Source organism: Onychostruthus taczanowskii, unplaced genomic scaffold (genome assembly GCF_017590055.1).
Source record: "Onychostruthus taczanowskii isolate IOZ18803 unplaced genomic scaffold, ASM1759005v1 scaffold5, whole genome shotgun sequence".
Taxonomy (NCBI): domain Eukaryota; kingdom Metazoa; phylum Chordata; class Aves; order Passeriformes; family Passeridae; genus Onychostruthus; species Onychostruthus taczanowskii.
In genome coordinates, this window is record NW_024502568.1 from 9,934,606 (window position 1) to 9,954,847 (window position 20,242).

Sequence of the window (20,242 nt, forward strand, 5' to 3'; positions counted from 1 at the left end):
GTTTTCTTAGCTAGAAAAGACCACTAAACAGTCGAGTCTGACCTCAGGTGTAACACAGCTATTTCATACTTTGTGATCCAGAGGGTCCTTTATCATCCCAAACCCAGGTTTTACAGCTCATCCCCCCTCATACCAGGATTGACCTGGACCCTGGCAGCAGTGCTACACTGTGATTTCAGTAGTATACATTGGCAGATTTGGTGTTGCCAATCTTTGAAGCTTCAATCTCTACAGGCACTTGGGCATCTAAAAAAAAATTCGAAATATTGATATGGGCCTGTTTTATTATTGAACAGTGGTTGCACTTATGGTCTGTCATTGTTTCTTGATGTCATGTTAAAAAATAATTTTTGAAGTTTGAATGGTCTTGCTAGTGGTTGTTCAAAAATGTCAATGTCCAGATACCCAAACATTTTGGAACCACAGTTGTGTGGAATATTTCTGGTCTTCAACTTACTAGTTTAGATATAGACATTCAAGACATATGTTCAGTTTTCCTGTCTATCATAAAGAAGTTGTAGATGAAATTGTCTGATTCCAGTCCCAGTAAGGAAGGTGGTTTCCTATCCTAGTCAAAATAGGCTGTAATGCTGGCTACAAAAAGAATTGTAGCTTCCCTTTTTAAAATAATTTGTTTGAATATTGCTATATGGAACTGGATGAGAGCTCGGGAGGAGTGACTGTCTCTGAGTAAAAACAGAAGAAATACATATGAATTTTCTGCATGCACTGTGGAGACAGCTTTTTAAGGTTTTTTCCTTGGGTGAAGAAGATAATCTCTGTTTTACTGTGCATATATTGTAAAGGTTGTGATGGATGAAACGCACTCCATTTAAAAAAACTTATTTGATTGTTTTAGAAATGTGGGAATTCTTACAGCAGATCCAACCACCATTCTGTCTGCGAGCATCTCATTTCTTGGGTATTATACAAGCATGGCTCTAAAGCTCATTTTTGTGGAATATGGAGATAAACTTCTTCCAAACCCCACTCTGTAGAAGGTGGTTTATGCCAAGAGACTTTTAGGCTCGTATTCCATCCAAATATCAGGATATGTTCTTTATTCAGTAGTCTTCTCTGAGTGGGGATGCTCCCACATCTGGAGATCTTGGTCCAATTCTTTTTCTAAATTCTGCTGTTTAAATATTCAAATTGATCCGTCACATTTCTGCTTGGCTTGCGTTGATGCATCTGACTTCTCAGGATGTTTTCAAAATGACGTACTGATGGTTTTGTAACAGTAATACTATGATCCAGAAATTCTGGAGATAAGGGTAGAATCTAAATTTTTTTGATGCTTGCTGCAATAAAAAGAGATTTTTTTTAAAAAGTGAAGAGACTTCAGAGCCCAAAAATTATGCATAGGTGATTTATATAAAAAGATTGACTGCTAAATTATGAAGTCAAGTCTAAACAATCCCAAATTAGAGAGTTAGAGAGCAAAATTTTCTGAAAAGCTGCATCACAGGACTTACAGCTCCTCATCAAATATATTCTTGCCTTTGCCTCAATATCTCTCCTTGTGTGCCAACTGCTCAGCTAAAATCTGTTCTCAGCTGCATTACTTTATCTATGCTTTTTCATTTTTTGATCCAAGTGGTTTGAATGGCTATTTTCCTTACTCCCACTGATATTTAAAGACTGGCAGTGAGTCTTCCTCATCTCACCAGCCCCAGAAAGCATCATATTACCTTAGCAGAGAACATCAGGCAGTCAGTGGACCTTGCATGTGCCAGAAAGGTGGGTATTGGGACTATATGAAAACAATGAAGACGCTCCCAGCTGAAATTGAACCAGCTGAGAGACTTCATAGTCTCTCTCTGAAATGCATCCACTTTCAAAATTAATGGGGTTTTTTGATCCCTTCTGATCACTTTTAAGGTTGCAAAAAAAGCTAAAATGGCACATAACAGTGACTTTTAACTGATTTATTCTGAATGGCACATCTTTCCTTGTGGGCAAGAAGGGAAGGGACTAGCTGCTTGTTTCGTTCTCTTTCATCTTTCCTTCTAACTTAGCAGATAGATGAGGTGAGGACATGCCACAGGGATGAGACTTGCCAGACTGCCTGGAACACCACAGTTTTGGGGCACGTTCTTTCCCTGGGTGTGAAGGGAAGCTCAAGTATCTGATGACAGATGAAAATGCAGGTTGGGGAAAACTTTATAACTGAGAGAGTGAATTTTTTCCCTCTTTGGAGAGATCAGCAGCCGCGTAGCCTGTGTGTTAGGCAGTGTTTTCTGAAATCAAACTGCCTGTGTTACTCTGCTTGCTTTCCTTCACCGCTGGCCTGCTCTGACTCGGTGGAAAGAATGCCGGTCCGCCTGCTGACAGGGTGCAGTTGGCTGGGCCGGCAGCTGCGGGCAGGGAGAACCTGCAGCGCTCAGTCACATGAACCTCGTGCGGGCAGTGGTGGGGATTAGCTCTGCTCCTGGCCGGAAAGGTCCCCATGCGGTTCCCAGGCTGATCTCGCCATATGTGCTTCACATGATTGTCCTGAGGGTGACACGAAGTGGAGAGTTCAGATTCGAGTGAAAGTTGGTTTGTGTTTCTTCACCCCGTTTAATGTAATGCAGATGCAGAGCAGAGCATGAGGGCGCCTGTGCCGGGGGGAGATGTGACAGGCTGTAGAAAAGCCCTGTAGCTTTTACTAATTCCTTCTCCTTCCCCTGAATTTTACGCTGTTTCCTGATGGGAGTTGTATGTGTGAAGGAACCCCCTTGGACCACCTGTTAGGTGCCTTTCCCCTTTCAGTCATGGTCTTTGCCATCTTTTAAACATTGGGGGTTTTGTATTTGGAAAAAAGCCAAAAACTTGAACAATAGTTTTCTCCTTTTGAGGGGCGGGGAGAGCTCTCTAACGCGGTGCAGAAAGGAAGAAATAAGGCAAGAAAAAATTAGAAAATATGGATGGAGAACCTCCAGTCTCCACTTAGAGCGAGTGTGAACTATTACAGGATTATATTTTCTTTTAAAGGTAAGAGGTGTGTACTTGCAGGATGATTTAATTTGTGCTTTGCCTTGCTGCAAGGTAATTTTGGAAATGGCATCTTCCATAGAAGGATCATGTCACATACAGAGTGCCAGTGCTACTGCGAAAGGTTTCCAGACTAATGCTGGAAAAAGGAAGTTTAGCAAGCTCTTATTGTAAGAAACATTGTCTGAAGGGCTGAAGAGGCTCGTGTCCATATGGCAAAATAGGAATATTTGCCTTATTTTGATCTTTGGATATGAGAGAACAGCTCATCTTTTTATTAATAATAGCATTTATTTCTTAATTGACATATATATGTCAATTCATATTAGAATTCTCTGCTTGATATTAGAAGCAGAGACAGCAAAATAGAAGGTTTTCTGTCTATGTTAATATTTTAATAGTGTGGAATATGGGAAAGATCCTTGCTTTTGCCACCCAGATTTAAGGTGTAATATATCTGGGTAATGAAAGTGCAAAATTTGTTCTTGGAAAGCTTTGGTTTTCAAGGAAAAGGTGGATGAGCAATAAGAAGAAGCCTGCTGAGATAACTTGCCGAAGGCTGCATGCGGGTGTGCGGGCTCTGCGCTACCTCTTGCTCTTGTTTTGGGGTCCCAGCAGAACCTGTGGCACAGGTCAGCACTCGTACACTTTTGGGGCAATGGATTAGTGCTGGGTGATGACTTTTCCTTTTGCTGAATGTTTCCGAGCGGGCGGAGAGCTGATTTGAGCGAGAATACTGCTTGAGCTAACAAATATCAGCAGTGTCTTTTCTCAAAACCTCAATTGTCCTTAGGAAGCAGCCAGCCCAAACATGGACAAATTGCTCAGGGGATAAGATGTGATGTATTTGAGTGTGTGTTTTAAGAAACTGTTAAAACTTCAGCTGGGTAATGCTTGTTGCCTTCCAGAGCAAGGGTTTGCTTTGTAAAATTCAGTCTCCCTCAGTCTTCATTAGTGAGCCGTGTTTTTTCTGCAGTTTGCCTAATTAGACTGTGACCCTCTTCCCAGTAGGATCCTGTGGTATTACACTGTACAGAAACAGGATTTTGGTGCTGATACTTGAAGAGATCGAGAACATATGGCATAAACATCAACCGATATTGTTTGCCATCCACACTTGCTGCGTGTAATCCAACAGGACCGGCTCCTGGTGGCCACGTGACCCGCCTTCCAGTCCTCCATTTGGGGTGGGTTTTTTTGTTCCTAAAGTTGTGACTTTCTGGAAGGAAGCTTGTAAATAATCGGGGTGCAGAGAGCAGGTAGAATGTCAGTGGGATGTTACTGGGAGGCATGTGCGCAACGCTGACATCGGCTCCTGGCCGCGCTCCCTCCGCACCAGCTCGCTGCTCCCGGCAGCCCTTCATGTTGCAAGAAGGTAAGATCATGTCGTGTCACCCGTGTCCACCCACTGCCATGCCGAAATGCCTGTGTCCCCATCCTCTCAGCAAGGAGGGACACTAATATGCCAAGTGGAGTATCTTACCAATCTTTAAAATTTAATGTTCAAGTTCAGCTCTTTCCGTAATGAAGGGAAAAGACAGGGAAGTGCAGCTCTGGCGGCAACAGCTAACTGGGATTTCAGATTAAAGATACGGTCTGCTTTGGGCAGTAGCTTCTTATCGTGCTTAGCTTTTTGTAATAAAGACTTTAGACTTTAAAAGGCATTCCACACCCGATTGTATCCTATTGATTTGCCATGGCTAACCACCCGGTAATAAGCCTCATAGTCTGTGTTAGTAAGCGCAGAGCAGAATTGCATTAGTGCTGTTTACAACCACTGGGCAAAGAGTTATTTGCAAATCGTGGAAGAACTCAAAATACCAAAATTTTTCAAAGATGTTTGAATTTGGAAATGCCTTCATTATGCTGTGAATAGAATTCTTTGGAATAAAAAAAGAAGAATCAAAGCATTATTATTTTTCGTTTTATCATTTTATTGTTTGGGGATTTTCTAATAACTGATACTTTAGACTTCAAGAGAGCTTTTTATTTTCAGAAGTAAAAGCTGGTAAATAAATACAATAATATTAAATAAAATAATAGATTTTTTTAAAAAGGCAATAGCAGTAATAACTTTCTTAGATGCCTTTCCACAGAAAAATGAATCTGGGTCCCAGGGTGTTTTGCAGTTAAAAGATACACCTTGTGTTATTGATGTAACATCTACTGCGCAGGCCAGTGGGATAAGTAAAAACTTATTTTTCTTCAGTCATGTAAGTTCCATAGACATTTAGACAGTAGCTACTCGGCAGAGTATATGCATTATAGTAAAAATGGACAGACCATCAAGCAAAAATTAAGAGGAAATAAGGCAGTGCTTCACCAAAAAGTAGTGGCCGGCCATCTCCATTGACAGTTCTGTCAGCAGGACTGGGCAAATGCCCAGCTCAGTGTTGGGGATAGGTTAATATCTTCACACTTTTTCCTTCCTCACAGCTGCCACATGCAGTGCTCTGAAACCTGATATTTTTCATCAAAAACTGATTTTTATTTTCTGTCTTAGTATATTAATCAATTTTACTGTGCAGAGCTTGGAGCACGTTAACTGTCAGTTACTCCTAATTAATACTGAAGGCAGACAGAAAGAGAGAACAAAATAATTGATGTTATTTAATACAAAATGCCTCTTCCAATTTTATTTCCTTTGTGGAAAACTCTTTTGGTTCCTGTTCAAGATTTAAGCACAGTCCTGTTTTATGTTTTGTTTCACAAGGTTGATTGAATGGCAGTTTATTATTCAAGACAATAAATTAAACTTCTCAAAGCCAAAGAGTTGCAACAGTTCTGGCACAGGCTGTTTTCTGCCAGAAGAAACATGCTCAGGTCTGATTCATACAACAGTTGCCCTCTAACATAAGAAAATTAAAGAAAACCTCTTATATATCATTTAAGATTCACATTAAATTTCTTTAGCATAGAAATTGGAATTCATTAAAGAAAACAGTGAGCAACATTCATTGCAAAACAGATAATGAAAGCTTCTAGGCTAATATGCACTGCGCATTACTTCAGCGTAACCGTATGAGTACTGTGGCCTAGTATTAAAGGCTCATTTCAAAGAGATCATGGAAAGAGAGCAAACTTCTTTGATGTTTTATCCTTAAATTAAATATAACCAAAAAGGGATAAAGGAACATTGCTCTTGTTACAGTGAAATCAGGAAGGCTGTGCAACATGCTTCAGTAACAGTTGATTTAGATTGGGGCTTCACAAGGTTCATATATAATTTATGTACACCAGTAACATGTGTGAGTACCTAAACAATAGGAATTTATAACATTTATGTTGTTTTAAAATATGCATGAAAGGAAAACCGAAAAATAGGCCGAAGTATATAGTCATGTTATATATATATATATATATATTAAGAAATTCTCAGAGGTTCTGGTTTTCTAATCATAAATCTGATTGAAAAATAGCTGAAGCTTCAGGGGCTTTGGTTGTTTTTTTGTTTTTGTTTTTTTTTTAATTTATTACTTTAAATTGCCAACATTTCAACATTAGCAGTAAAGAGAAAGTAAAACATCTCGGCCACTTCATACAGGAACTATTCCAGCATTTCTGCTCCTGCGCTCATGTGCTATGTTGGTTAGTAGCTCATAGCATGTAAACAGGTTTTAGGGGAGATGGTGATAGTGGATTAATTCTGACATGATTGTGATGTTCCTGGGTGACTTGTGGTCACAAGCTGTCACTTTTCAACTGACTTAGGGTACAAACAGAAGAGCTTAGGTTTGCATATGATTTCTGTAGCCTGTGTCAGTGGTGTTCTGCTAGAAACTTAGTTTACTAATATGCTTTTTCATTAAACTTTTCAAATGTATCATTGGCACTAATATTTAAAAACAAAAGGAGTGTTTAATTTTTTTTTCCCCACAAATGGCAATCCTTTCTTTGAACACAAATGAAGCTACTTTAGAAATAAAAATCCTTCTTTGTACTCTATGCTTTCCAAAGTTATATGTCATTTTCCTGTCTACAAACTGAAGATATTACCTTGGTAAAAGGGCTTTTATATTGTCTTACGTTACTGTGAAATAGAAGTAGCTTATTCAAATTTGGAATTATCCGCCTACCATATTATGGCTCCTACTTTCAAGATACACATGAAAACAGCTGTGCCTCCAGCCACTGCAAGATATTGATACATTCAAACGTATTATTATTGTAGTGGTTAACAATGTCATGCAGAGAACACATTAGCAGGAGGTGTGGTGAGATATTGCTGTAATGTTTCTTGTAGTAAATACTGTATGTCAAGGATTATTTTTCGGTTGGGCATTTGTCTATGCGCTCATGTAAAAACCTTTAAAGGGTTTCTGACTTGTGTTTTTTCTTTTTTAAAGTCTGCATTTTCTTTTCTCTGTTACAATAAAATAAGCTTTCCAGATCCTTCCCCCCCAGAATTCCATTCTTTCCGAGGGGAGGCCGGGAGCAGTGCCGGGAGCACGGAGCTGTGTGGCAGAGCAGCAGCACTCCGGGGCAGGGGTGCATCTGCTGGAGCCCTTGCCCTGTTCCCGACAGAGTTACCTGGCTCTGCAAATGCTAATCCTTGTCCCTGCCTTTTTGCTCACCCTGTGGGTTTGCATTATGGTCCATACCATCTTTTCTCCTGCTTTTCATCCCCCAAAAGACCTTCTGTGCTCCTCGGCCCCAGGCAAGTCCCCAGGGCTGTTTTGATGGCAGCCTGGGGCAGGAGCAGGAGGGGTTTGAGCACTTCTCACCCCAACACCACCATCTGCACAGGGCCCATGGCTGTTGGGGTCCTGAGTTATTGGGGTCCCCCAACACCCCTCCTACAGGACCCCTACTGGGATGCTGGTTTGCAGGGATCATCCAACCAACCAGGACTTCGGTCAGTAAAGGGTATTTGAAGCCTAGTTGGTAAGAGCTGTTGCAGGAACGGTGCTGGGGAGGCAGGCATGGGCAGCACGGCTCTGCCAGACTGTTATAGCAAGCCCTGAAAGCTCCACAAAACTGTGACATGATTTCTCTGCTAATTTAGAACTTTGCAAAATGTTATTGAGGGCACTGATCTGGTGCTACAGCTATTTCTGAGAGGTTTTAGCGTAAATTTAAAATAAACTTTGATAAATATTGTTCTTTAATTTCAGTAAATAAAGGATTACATTTCCTTGGGAAGCGGTTGCAGCTAGATGCTTGCAGTATAGCTAAAGGAATTAGTATGGCTGCCTACTGAAAATCAAAATATAGACTAATGTTCCTATGTGCACACTAATGCTCAGAGACATCTCTGACATATGGTGGCACATCACCAAAACCAAACATTTAAATATCATGAAACAATACAATAACTTTCCCAGCTTTTGGAAATAATGACTTAGAGCCTTGGGTTTATGTAGTACCTTTGCTAGACTATGTGCCTTACTTGAAAAGAGCTGAACTTTACCTAACTAAATATTTATGGAGAGATGCACTGCATATGGGAAAGCAGAAATAAGCCCAGTATGCAGTCTGGAGTTCCACACAATATAAGAAGCATATTTTCAGGATAAAACCTGTATGAGTAACATATACTGGAAATGTGATGGCCAGTGTAGACCTCAGTGGTACCTGGTATTATTCTTGTTTTCTATGGCTCTGGATTCAGCAACTGAACGCAGCTAGAATGAAATAGAAGCAAATGTTGTTGCAAAGAAACCAGAATACGTGGTTGATTTTAAACAACAAAATATGAGATAACTTCCCCAGAAATACAGAGCAAGAGTTGTTAATAAGAAATCAGTCTCACCAGTGGTGATCCACCCTTTTATTCTTGCAAATGCAAATACGTTTTGTTGGTTTGTTTTTTTTTTAGCAGAAGTGACTGTCAGGGAGGAAAAAACATGGTCTCCTAAGCGTGCAAAGCAGGGCTTCAAGGTGGATAACATGTCCTTGAATTACTGGTGTTTGGAGAGCAAATGGAAAGCGTGCCACAGTTTCCTTATTTGGAACATCCTTAGTTTATTTGATGCCTTCATTGATAACTTGGGTGAGCAAAGTATCCATTAGATCTGCAATTAGTGCCTAGAGGACAGGATTTACAAGTGCTCTGGAGTACTCGGGCATTTAGAGTAATCCTGACAAACCAGATCTGACTTAATGTGGATGCAATATTGATGAAAATAAAATGAAATTGTGATACAATTAATCCTTTGGACAGTCAAAAGAAGCAAGGACTGAGCTAGTCCTTACTGTTGGTAAGTCAGACCAGCTGAGCTCCCAAGATTCCTCCCAACCAGTATATCTGGGCAATATCCCTTCAGGAAAGGGGTTGCGTGCAACAGGGAACCACAGAGCTGTGCTGTTATAAAGAAAAGCAATCAGCCTGGGATTGCCAACAAGTGCAGCACACAAAATGTGTAGAAAAAGGAGCTGGGATGATTGCAGAGAGGATATGATAGCAGCAGCCACAGGTAAGAGACGCCCTTCTTTGTGGGCATGGCATGACGAGCTTAGGGTGTAAGCAGACAGCCACCATAGGCTTTTGATGAGTTTTATAAAATTAAGGGAATTTGAGCAATTAATTATCCCTGGAGGTCATGAAATATCCGCCAAAGAAGCTTCCTAAGAACAGATTAAACTAATACATCCTGAGCGGTTGAGTTCAGCTCGATCCAGCTTCAGGAACTGGTCTAACCATCCTCCTAAGATCACTTCCAATTTTATTTCTGTGATCAAAACAAAGAACTGTTATCCAAGACAAAGCTACTGTGTTTTGTTCCTTTATCTTGTTCCTTTCTCAGTGAAAATTGCCTGGCAAGAGAACCTTTTGGCTTGAAAGTTTCACAGGAGCAGAAGGACTCTTGGTGGCAGGCAAACACTTAACTCCCATTAGCTTTGTAAACATCAGGTAGCAGCTCTGTGATAACATTTTACATTTCATCTTTAGATAACTGTTAGGCTGGATAATTGTCCGGTTAGTAGAGTTTAGCATTATCAAACATGCAAAACTCACTTGGCAAAGCGCTTGTATACATTGGCTGATGTTTTATTTTCCTCTCTCAGTAGTGTGATGGAAGGCTTTAGAAATCATTATTTAGGATAAGAAAGGTTTTACTTGCAGCTTATACATGTATTCAAGTAGCTTAAGGTTTTTAGTGCTCCCCATCATTAGCTGAACTTACTGGGAAACAAGATCTCTTTTTTTCATCATTTCTAACCAGAACTCAGGAAAAAAAAGTTTGGTGGTAGATGATTTCAGAGCTTAAATTATGAAGGTGAAGGGTTTTCTCCTTTCAGCAGTCTTTCCAAGCTTTTATGGCCGAGAAATTAATTTTACTTAAACAAAAAAAAAAAAAAAAAAAAAAAAAAAAAACCAAAAAAAAAAAAAAAAACCCAAAAAACCACAAATTTTTGTGGAGCTGAAAGGAAAATGAACAGTTATTTAGTATCAGCCAGAAACAATCTAAGGGTATAGGAGAAAGTTCCAGAGTTCATTTTTTAACCAATGCTCCAGTCTTTGTTGGTATAAGTGCTGGATTTATTCAACAAGCAAAAGTGAATATAGACCCTGTATTATTAATAAGATCAGCAAAACAGCATTGTATTAAATGTAATTATAATAATTAATTTTTATTATATTTAATATATGTTGTGGAGTTTGCTGAACTTTGTCTTTACTTCTAACAGTGTTTGAAATTTGACTTTGTAGTTCCCTTGTGTTCAAGAGGCTGGATTCTGTCCTCACTTGCAAACATGCAATTTTAATGAAGTACTGTCAAATTATGCATTTTAATTTGAAAACTACATCTACCCCTAATATCTTGCCAACTTCATCATCAAACAGTCGATTTGTGTATTTTTAAGGCACCTTTATTTGTTTTGTTAGTACAGTGGCAATTGTTTTGGATGGGTTTAGAGAAGGCAGCCCAATATATTTTGCATAAGTGATACTTTATAGGGAAGGGATATGTTCACCTTTCTGCATAACAGAATTATTTTGTGCTTGCATAATTAGGAAATGGTTCTTTGTGATGTATTCAGGAGTCCTGGATCATTAATTTAAAGTTTGCTAACTGAATCAGAAGCAGCTTTAGGAAATCCAGCATGCTACTGCACACATTTAAATCTAATACTGTACTAGTGCAGAGTGATGATATGTTTAGGGTACTTGGGCATGTTAAAGTCCTTGTCATTTTAATTCTGAAATTTTAACATAGTAATACAGGCTGCTTGGGGGGAAAAAAAAAGGCACACTCTGGAACAAAAAGTATTAAAAATTTCTCATGCGAATATTTTGACAGTTAGGTGTAATTATATGTAAAGACATGTCTTGGGGAGGGAGTGCAAAAATCTTAGAATATATGCAAGATTCATGGAAGATAAAAGAAAAATTCTGCACTGCTATGAATTAGGTTTTTTTAAAAAAATATTCAAATTCACACCTTATGCAGCATTTCAAATATTTGTGAATATATAAATAGTTGCAACTCAGATCATTAATTTATTAGTCCAGATTTTTTTATTTCTTTCCTAGTTTTGAAAGGTGCTGGGCAGCATTTTGAAACCCTTCATTTTGTCAGTTGAAAATTAAGCTCCAGGTTGTTGGTCTGTTCTAATAGACATGTTTTGTGGTCAACCTTTTCATCACTGTTGTAGACAGGATTGCTCAAATAATCCAGCCATCTAGATACCTTACCTCTGACACTGTTCCTGGATACTAAAAGCATAATAAAGATTACAGGGATAGCAGGTGGGCTGAATTGATTTATGGTGATATGACCTTGCCGGCGTTCGCAATCCCATTGTGAGTGCTGCGATATCAATGTACAATTTCAACTTCTGTCTCTCAGAGCTGTGTGAAAACTTGTCCAGGCTATGGATTTCTTTGTCAAAACTATGTGGCAGCACTCCTGCCTGTCATGATTTCAGCAAAGAAAGAGCATTTCTGGCCTTCCTAGTGGAGCTGGTGTAGGCCAGCTGTACAGCGGGTGTTAAATAAATAATTGCAGAGGACAACTTCTGTTTACTTTTTACATTGCTGACCTTATAATCGGGAATGTTTTGCACGGGATAGAGCTAACTCTGTCTGACGTAGGCCAATTCCCTGAGCGCTTGATGGAGAATGAGAGCTTCATTCAGCTGCTTTCAATCATCTTGTGGCAGAGACCCCCCACGAGCAGGTGGGGGCTGCCTTTTGGTAACCTGAGGATGAGCTGGGGGTGGGAGGTGTGTTCAAATGGGGAATGGCACCCACAAAATACCTTAGCTGAGTGCTATCCTCACCTTGTGTTTGCACTCTCCAATAGGTTAGTAAGTCTGTAGCAAGTTTATTCAAAGCTGTGCATGCTGACCCAGTGTATCTCTTGTGCCATGTATTTCACAGCAGAACAGAAATCCTCAAATCTGAGTATCTCTCTAAAAGATGCTTTATGTACAGCTCTTCTTCAGCCTTGTATCTGCATATCTGCTTTCCCACTGACCCAAGAACAAGCACTTCCTTCTTTGCCTTGGTTAGATAATAAAATATTCTGTTTCTGCTGTGGGAGGATAAACTTTGCAACCCAAAACACCCTGAAATCCAGAAATTCATAATAGACATGGATTTTGAAGCTTTGGTTATTCCCAAATCTATTTGTACATGGGAACTCTTTTATTCTGTTCCTCTCTAAAGGATTGGAGGCTGTGGCTTCTTCATACAATGTTCATTTTCGGTAAGGTTTCCCGCAGCCCCAGTCTTTCCTTGGTTTGGACTGCTGACTTGCAATCCAGAGACAAAGCCAGCAGGCACAGGGAGCTGGTGCTGCCCTGCTCCACAGCAGGGTCCAAAGGCTGTTGGTCTGAAATGGCCAGAGCATTTCCAGTGCAGCTGTACAGGGCACTCCTGGCCTTGCCTTCCCCATACCCAGCAGCAGATCCCAGGAGCAAGCACAGATCTGGGGAGAGCCAGCACCCACAGCATTGCCCAGCCAGGGATGCTGGTTCTTGGAAGCAGTGTTCCAAACTTGGTCAAGACATGAGGAGGCTGAGGCCGCTTCAGGGCTTGTAGCAGTGTCAAGTGAGATGGTTTCTCTGGAGAGGGATCCTGTGCCCGTGTCCAGCAGGTAGCCACCAGAGCTGGGAAGTGGCTGCAGCTGTTGGGATAAGCACGCTGCTGCGTAGGCTTGCAGCACAGTGGAATTAGATTGCTGGGAACAGGAGTCATCTGTGGCTTCTGAGCTGAAAACCTTATATGCTGCTGGCTTTTCTTTTTGAGACCACTGGGCAGATCTATTTGCATGCTTTGTAAAAGTTTTTAAAAGAGTTTTGCAGCTACTTAAGGAACAAGGGGTATAACTAGCTATAAAATGAAACAGTTGTCAGGACTGTGGTAAATGCCAGAAAACGTGCCATGAGTCAGGACACTCCAGATGCTGGTGGCACATACAGCCTAGGCACAGGGCCATGCCATGTCCCCCGGTGGCAATGACAGTGCTGTGCCATTGTGGCATCCCCTGCTTGTTTAACCCCTCTCACCACATGCACTCCTCAGCAGTGTTTTTGGGTCCTCAGGAACTCCTGGGCTGGGGTTTGTGAGGCCTCCTTGTTGTTTTGACTGTACTTGCGCCCTGACTCTCATCCATAATAAAATTTACAGCAAACTGGGTTGTAAGTGCAAGTCAGACAGTAAGTGATGGAAACCACATGGAGAAACAAAAGGCACCTCAGCTCTGAAGCTGAGCACTGGTGTCAGCCTGTGCTGGCAGGGAGTCGTGTCATTACATAATGATGCATTTATCCAAACGGTGTTTTGTGTTTTGGGAGACAGATGTGCCTTGCAGTTGCTAGTGGAAGTTAAATGTTAAATATGAAACCCATTCATTTTCTCTTAGTCATACTTTGGATTTAAGCAGATGTTTTCCTAATTTGTGGTTTTCAAATGTAGCATGCTGACAAGACATTTATCATTAACTACAGCTTCATCCATGCAGTTTAGCAAATTGGCCAATTATTAACAGTGAGGGTTGCGTGGTGGTTGATGCATAGTTCCTGCTACTTTGAAAGGCCTCAATTGAAACTCAATACATTTTTACAATATAAATTAATTGAGCTTTGGACCACATCCCTGTTGTGTGAGTGTTCTCTACTCTCACTGTCAGAATGAACAGCCATTTGTAATGCAATGAGTAGCTGTGCTGTCTGTGAGCAGAGGTGGAGGAAAGTGAAGGATAACATTTTTTCAGTAGGAGCATGAAAATGATAGTTTGGTGGTGGTGCTGTGAACTGATGAGATGTCTCAAAGGTGTTTCCCAAAGAAAGGAACCACCATATGCCTGAAAAAATCATCTCCTATTTTCCCAGCTCTGGAATTCAAGCAGATAATTCAGTCATTTATTCATCCCATATATGAGACTTGAAGGACAACACTCAGTGCACCTCTTATTTCTAGGAAGTATAAAGACCTTGATTTTCACCAGCTGGCACTGCAGAAATTTTGTCTTATATTCCAGCTGAACAGGGAAAACTCTTGAGGACAGCTTGTTTGTAGTTTTGTAGTTGCTTCTCATTCAGTTTTTTTTCTCCTCTATATTTGCATTTGCAAAACTATAGGCTTTGTTACGGAACAAGCTGCTGTGCAGATTAATAGCACAAGGACTGTAAACAATGTGGAATATTTTCTCTTGTTTTATGCAGCCAGATGTGCTAGGTGGGAAATACCTGTGGGGCTGACTTTAAAATCCTATTTGATGTCCTCTTCTTCACATCTGCCTGCTTTGTAGGAAAAGGGAATCGTGATGATATCAAAAAATCAGTTAGGATCAGAGATGTATCAGCAGGGAGGCTGGAGGTTGCATGAAGTGCAGAAAAGGGGGGAAATTGCTGATTCGGGGATGGTGTGGGAGGGCCTGTATAGCCTTTGCTTTCCCTGAGTTTGGACACACACTAAACCTCTGGCAGCGGCTGTGTATCCCATGCTGGGCTTTAACAGGAGGTGAGCGTAGGTAGGGGTGGGGTGAATTTGTCTAACCCAGATGCTGATCATTTGCAGTGCTGCCAAGCTCCTGGAGAAGAGTCCGTTCTCTGTTGGCGCCCCGAGCCCCTTGCTCCCCTCGCCGGCGAGCCTGCAGCTGGCGCAGCTCCAGGCACAGCTCACGCTCCACAGGCTGAAGTTGGCTCAGACCGCCGTCACCAACAACCCGGCCGCTGCCACTGTCCTCAACCAGGTGCTCTCCAAAGTGGCCATGTCGCAGCCCCTCTTCAACCAGCTGAGGCACCCCACGGTGATGAGCGCCCCGCAAGGCCACTCTGCAGGCCCGCCCCAGGGGCCCGGCATCGCCGGCACGAGGTTCCCATCTGGTGGCATTGCCTTTCCTGCCCAGAGCCCGGCCTTAGCTGCCCCAGGGGGAGGTCTGGGAGCCGTCCAGGCCCAGGCGCCCAACGCAATTGTCATGAGTCCCTTTGGAAGTGTCATGGCTCCGACCTCTGGCCAGCAACCCGTGGTGGTGGGTCTCAACAAGGCAGGTGCTTCCACATCTACTGCTGCAGGAGGCTTTTACGAGTACAACAAGCAAAATGCCGTCACTGGCGCTTCTCAGGCATTCGCCTCGGAGGGGGAACAGTCCAGCCAGCACGGCTTCCTTGCTGGTGGCACCCACACTGGCAGCCCAGCAGCAGGGCCACGCTACGAGAGTCACTTTGGGGCTCCCGGCCAGCTGCAGCATGAGGCGGCAGCGACATTTCCCAAGGAGTCCTACGGGGCAGCAGCACAGCATGGCGCAGCACGGGCCTTCCCCAGCGACCCACACACGGGCTCCCATCCGAAAGGAGATCCTGGCCCTGTCTTGCATGGCAGCAGTACAAGCAACCAGTGGGAAAATATCCCTAATTTCCCCAGCCAAAACAAGCCTGACCTCATGCCCGGCGACAGCCTGTGGCCGTCAGCGAGTCAGCAGCAGTATGAAATAAGAAACGAGCTGTACAACCCCGAAGAGCCGACACCTGACACAAAGTTCAGCACGGCCGCCCCCCCCGCCTTCGGCCGCCTCAACCACAGCGCGCAGAGCTTCGGCAGCCCTCGCATGAGGCAGAAGGAAGAGCGCAGTGGCGGCACGCCCGAACTGCCCACCCGCTCCCTGCCGCCGCACCAGCTTGGCGACCTCCGCGGCGTGGCCCCTCTCCACTTCCCCCACATCTGCGCCCTGTGCGACAAGAAGATCTTCGATCTGAAGGTGAGTGGTTTGAGGGCGTCCCTGGGCACGGCTCAGACCCTTGAACAGGCTGTCAGGTGACTGATCTGTCCACCAGCTCCTGCCACCCCTCACTGCCAGTGTCCATCACCACAGAGCTGCCCTGAGAGACGCAGAAACAAAGGGCCATAGTTTTGCTGAGGCCATGGTACAACATCTGTTTCATGGCAGTTTCCGGGGCTTTGAGATCCGGTTTTGTTCCACATGCTGCCGTGAAAGATGGTGAGATTACAGCACTGATGTGAGAAACGTGAGGTCTGAGCCGAGGTCCTTGCTCACCTCATGGGCCCAGAGCGAGGTAGGGAGGAGCTCGAAGCTGATCCCCCGATACTCAAGCCAGTGTTGCGGCCCCAAGTCTGTAGTTTCATCTGGTTTTTCTGATCCCAAAGGCTTCTCCCTAACACAGCCTCATGGAAGCAGCTTGCTTAAACAAACCAGTGCATTTTTTGATAAACTTATTTTAACTATTCCTCTGTAGGACTTTTTTCTTCCTTGTGTCTCACAAGATAATTTAGGGCTCAAGGTCCCCAGGGACTTTGACCTGAAAGCACGAATCTGCTCAGCACATGTGGTACAGGCTGTGCTCTCTCTCACTTCTCTGTTCATACTGCCAAGGGAGCTCCAAATTCAACCTCACCCTCAAGAAACAGCTTCCCAGTTTCCTAGGCAGTGTGTTGTAGGTCACGTTATTTAGGTCAGGTCTGGAGAATGCCACTTAAGTGGCCCTCTGAGCCCTACAGCCATCCATGGTTGTTCTGGCCTCCTGGTGAGCCTTGCTCAACAAGTCCTTATGACCTTTTCTGTCACATCACACGACCTGCACCTAACCACAAAGGCATGTGTTCTCATACTGATGGTGGCCTGACAATAAAATTATAACAGCATGTATGTAAGAAGGAAAATGTCCAGCAGGTTAAATAGTACCTGATCCCTACACACCCTGGGGATTTGGGATATTTGAATATATTTGCTTTCATGTTTACCGTTTACTCTTTTAGCAATTGCTTGCAAAAGGTTTTGCTTTGGTTACTGCTGCTTGTGGGGCTGGGCTGTCAAGGGCATGCTGGGCATTTCTTTTTTTTTATTTAACACTTAAAAAGTGCAGGTGGAATGCCATTGCAATGAGTTTCAGGAGATCTGTTAGTTGGTGTTTAATGCGCTGCCTCAATTGGAGCACAGAAATGTAAACAGCTAAATGTACTTCGATAAATGTTGCTGATCTAGTGAAATAATAAGCACTGTCCTGGCTGCCTTGAATACTGAACACATTCTTTATGGACATTGCAGGAATTGAGGGTGCTTAGCACCTTGCAGGATGAGGTCTTTGGCAAGAGTGAAATAACTCCCTTACTAGAAATACACTGAATTCAAAAGCTAATACTGAGAAGGTTTCCTTTTGTAAAATAATTGATAATTTAACATTCAAGTAATGAATCAGTAAATGCATTGGTTGAAGGTGTGCTTGGCTCTGACATCACATGGTTTGATCTTCAGCATCTCAGTATTGTTTTTAAAATAAGGTAAACTGAATGGAAGAATAATCTTTAGTAAATTTGTCACGATTTTTCCTGTGTTCATTGTCTCTTTGTTTCAACATAGGACTGGGATCAGCACATTAAGGGAAGTCTTCACATTCAAAAATGTATGGCTTTTTCAGATAAGTAAGTATTATTTTAAAGTGAATTCTTCAAACTGAATTGCTAACAGAGTATCTCTTACTTCAGTTGTTTTCCACTGGGAATTTAGTGCCTAACAATGAAGCTTCAATATTTTTGGTACGTCATGCATGTCCCTAAAGTTCTTTTCTTTCTTTTCCAGCACTGGTATCCGGTGTATGTTAAGCTCAGCAGATGGAACCTTGCATTTATCGCCAAATAATGCAGCAGTTTTCAATCCATCTGGTATCGAAGGTGAATGGTTGTATGTGCAGTAGTTAAAAACACTTTTTTTAGTTGAAAGGGAAATCAGTCTCTGAGGAGAACTGTGTTTTTAAAATGAAATGTGATAAAAGTTTCCAAGGAAAAATTTTGAGGAGTGGTGCACAAAAAAAAAAAAAAGAAAGCGAATACTGTGCCCTTTGAAATATGTTTTTTTTTCTTTCAAACAATAGCTTGTTTTCATAATGCAACAAAACAGTGTATAATTTGGTGTAGAGACTATGAAATTATTTACTATGTAAATGGGGCATTGCTTACTTGCACATTAATGCAATTAATATGAGCCAAGATTTTAATGAAATGTGTGTAATCCATTATTTAGATTATCCACCAAATGTTGGCGCATCTTTTATTGCTACACCAGCAAGATCCTTTGGCCAGCCAGGTCCTACATTTTCTTCTCCTCCATCAGGGGTAAGAGTGAGTACCTAAGCAAAAGTACTTAAGTGTCTGTGTTGAGATTCTTGTAGAAGCCACTTCTGCTTACTGGAATTAAAACCCTGAAGGCTTTCTTTTAGACAGTAGTCTGAATATTCACTCTGTTATTTCAGCTTCCCTGCAGTTCTTTTATGATTTTGATTTTGACTGAATATGAACTTGGTAATAGTTTTTTTTTTTGTTTTTTTTTCCCCAGTGCTAACATTTGTTTGCTTGTCAGAGTTATTTGGGGAGGTGGGTAAATAGGTTGGTGTGTGTTTTCAATTGACTTTTCCCCCGCATTGTCTGAGTCTTTTTGACCCAGGAAGGTCAGCTCCAGTTTGGAATGAAGATTTGGATTAATTTTGAGTTACCTTCAATATTGAACCCATCAAGCAACATTCTATCTCTCTGGTTATTTGTAGAATTGCTCTCTGCCTCTCTCACACTGAGGTCCTTCTCCCAGGTAGCAACAGTGGCAAAGACAGTGGCTGCAGCTTCACTGTTGTTCTCCTGGAGGTCCCAGATCAGTTCATTATACTGGATTAACTTTTCCTTAGTTTATTTTAGTGTAGTATTTATATCCTCTGATGTCACTGGTAGCCTTTCAGCACGTTTGTTTTGATGTGGAGCCTTCCATGGTTTAGGTTTATTAGTCCCTGCCCCGCATTCAACACAGGTACCTAGTTATATTGCTCTAATGCACACTTGAATTCCTAGCTCTATAATCAAAAAATGCCAGGAAAAAGAACCAACATTAAAAGGAGTTTTTACACTGACAAAGCAGGAACATTTTAAAAGGGGGAAATAAGAGAAATAAAAGCAAACCATATTCATAATGAAAATACAAATTTGTTAGGGTTACAATGAAACTCATCACATATCAGAAAGCTACAACTAGAGCTGGACACACCGAAGACTTATGTTAGGGCGTTCATGGAATAGCAGCAGTAATCCAGGGGTTCAACTTTTCACCTTGTTAACTTTTATGTATATATCTTTGCTGAAGTGGTCTCAGACACTCTGAAAAGCCAGGCTGAGTTGTGTCCCTGTGGCACTCCAGTTCACATCAGGCACTGCTTGCAGAAAGTTCACCAGGTTTCCTTAATCCAACCGATTTTCTACAGTTCTGTTTTACTGTGCAAGAGGTTATTTGAAGGGGTTTCAGCTTCTGCCTGTCACAGACACTGTGAGTGCAGGCCAGCAAAGAGCAGAGCTACTCATGACAGCTGCCTCCAAGGTCAGAGGTGGACTAGTAGTGGGTGCAGAGGAATGTTCCTTTTCATCATGTCTGTCAACTTCACAACAAATGAAATCACTGCTAATACCAGTGTCATTTCTCTTTAGAATCTGTCACTATTTATCATTTAAGCTGCCTGAAGAAGTCCTCTTCTGAATGACCTGCAGTATTTTGAGACATAAAAGAAACAATAACTTTGATTTTCCTGGATGCTGTAAATCCCTTTTTTCTTCAGAAGCGTATTGGATGAACAGGGAGCTATATTAGAGGTGTTAAGACTGAGTTTGCCAGCTGTCATTCACTCTGCAACCCAGGTGGCTTATAATTTATTACACCTTTGCATGGTAGTATTCCCTTTCAGCTAAGCTGCTGCCATTTAACTGAGCAGTAGGAGATTACACTTGACCCTGCATGTAATCATAAACAAAGTGTTCAGATTTCTGGAAGAGCTTGCTCTGTGCTGTCCATCTGCAAATAACTCTATCCTTCTGTAAAAGGCAAGT

General features: G+C 42.0%; 1 protein-coding gene across 7 annotated transcripts in view; it reads left to right on the plus strand.

The window, feature by feature from the left end:
- The window catches only part of RBM20 (RNA binding motif protein 20), a 103,100-nt gene that overhangs the window by 60,687 nt on the left and 22,171 nt on the right, over positions 1–20,242 (plus strand). For all 7 annotated transcript variants that reach the window (XR_005953471.1, XM_041415817.1, XM_041415816.1 and 4 more), the window contains exons 2-5: positions 14,948–16,127; positions 17,745–17,806; positions 17,964–18,055; positions 18,405–18,496. Coding sequence is in view for 6 of the 7 variants with exons in the window: in XM_041415817.1 (XP_041271751.1) it covers positions 14,948–16,127; positions 17,745–17,806; positions 17,964–18,055; positions 18,405–18,496 (1,426 nt within the window). In the remaining variant the exon portion in view is untranslated. The remainder of the gene's footprint in view (positions 1–14,947; positions 16,128–17,744; positions 17,807–17,963; positions 18,056–18,404; positions 18,497–20,242) is intronic.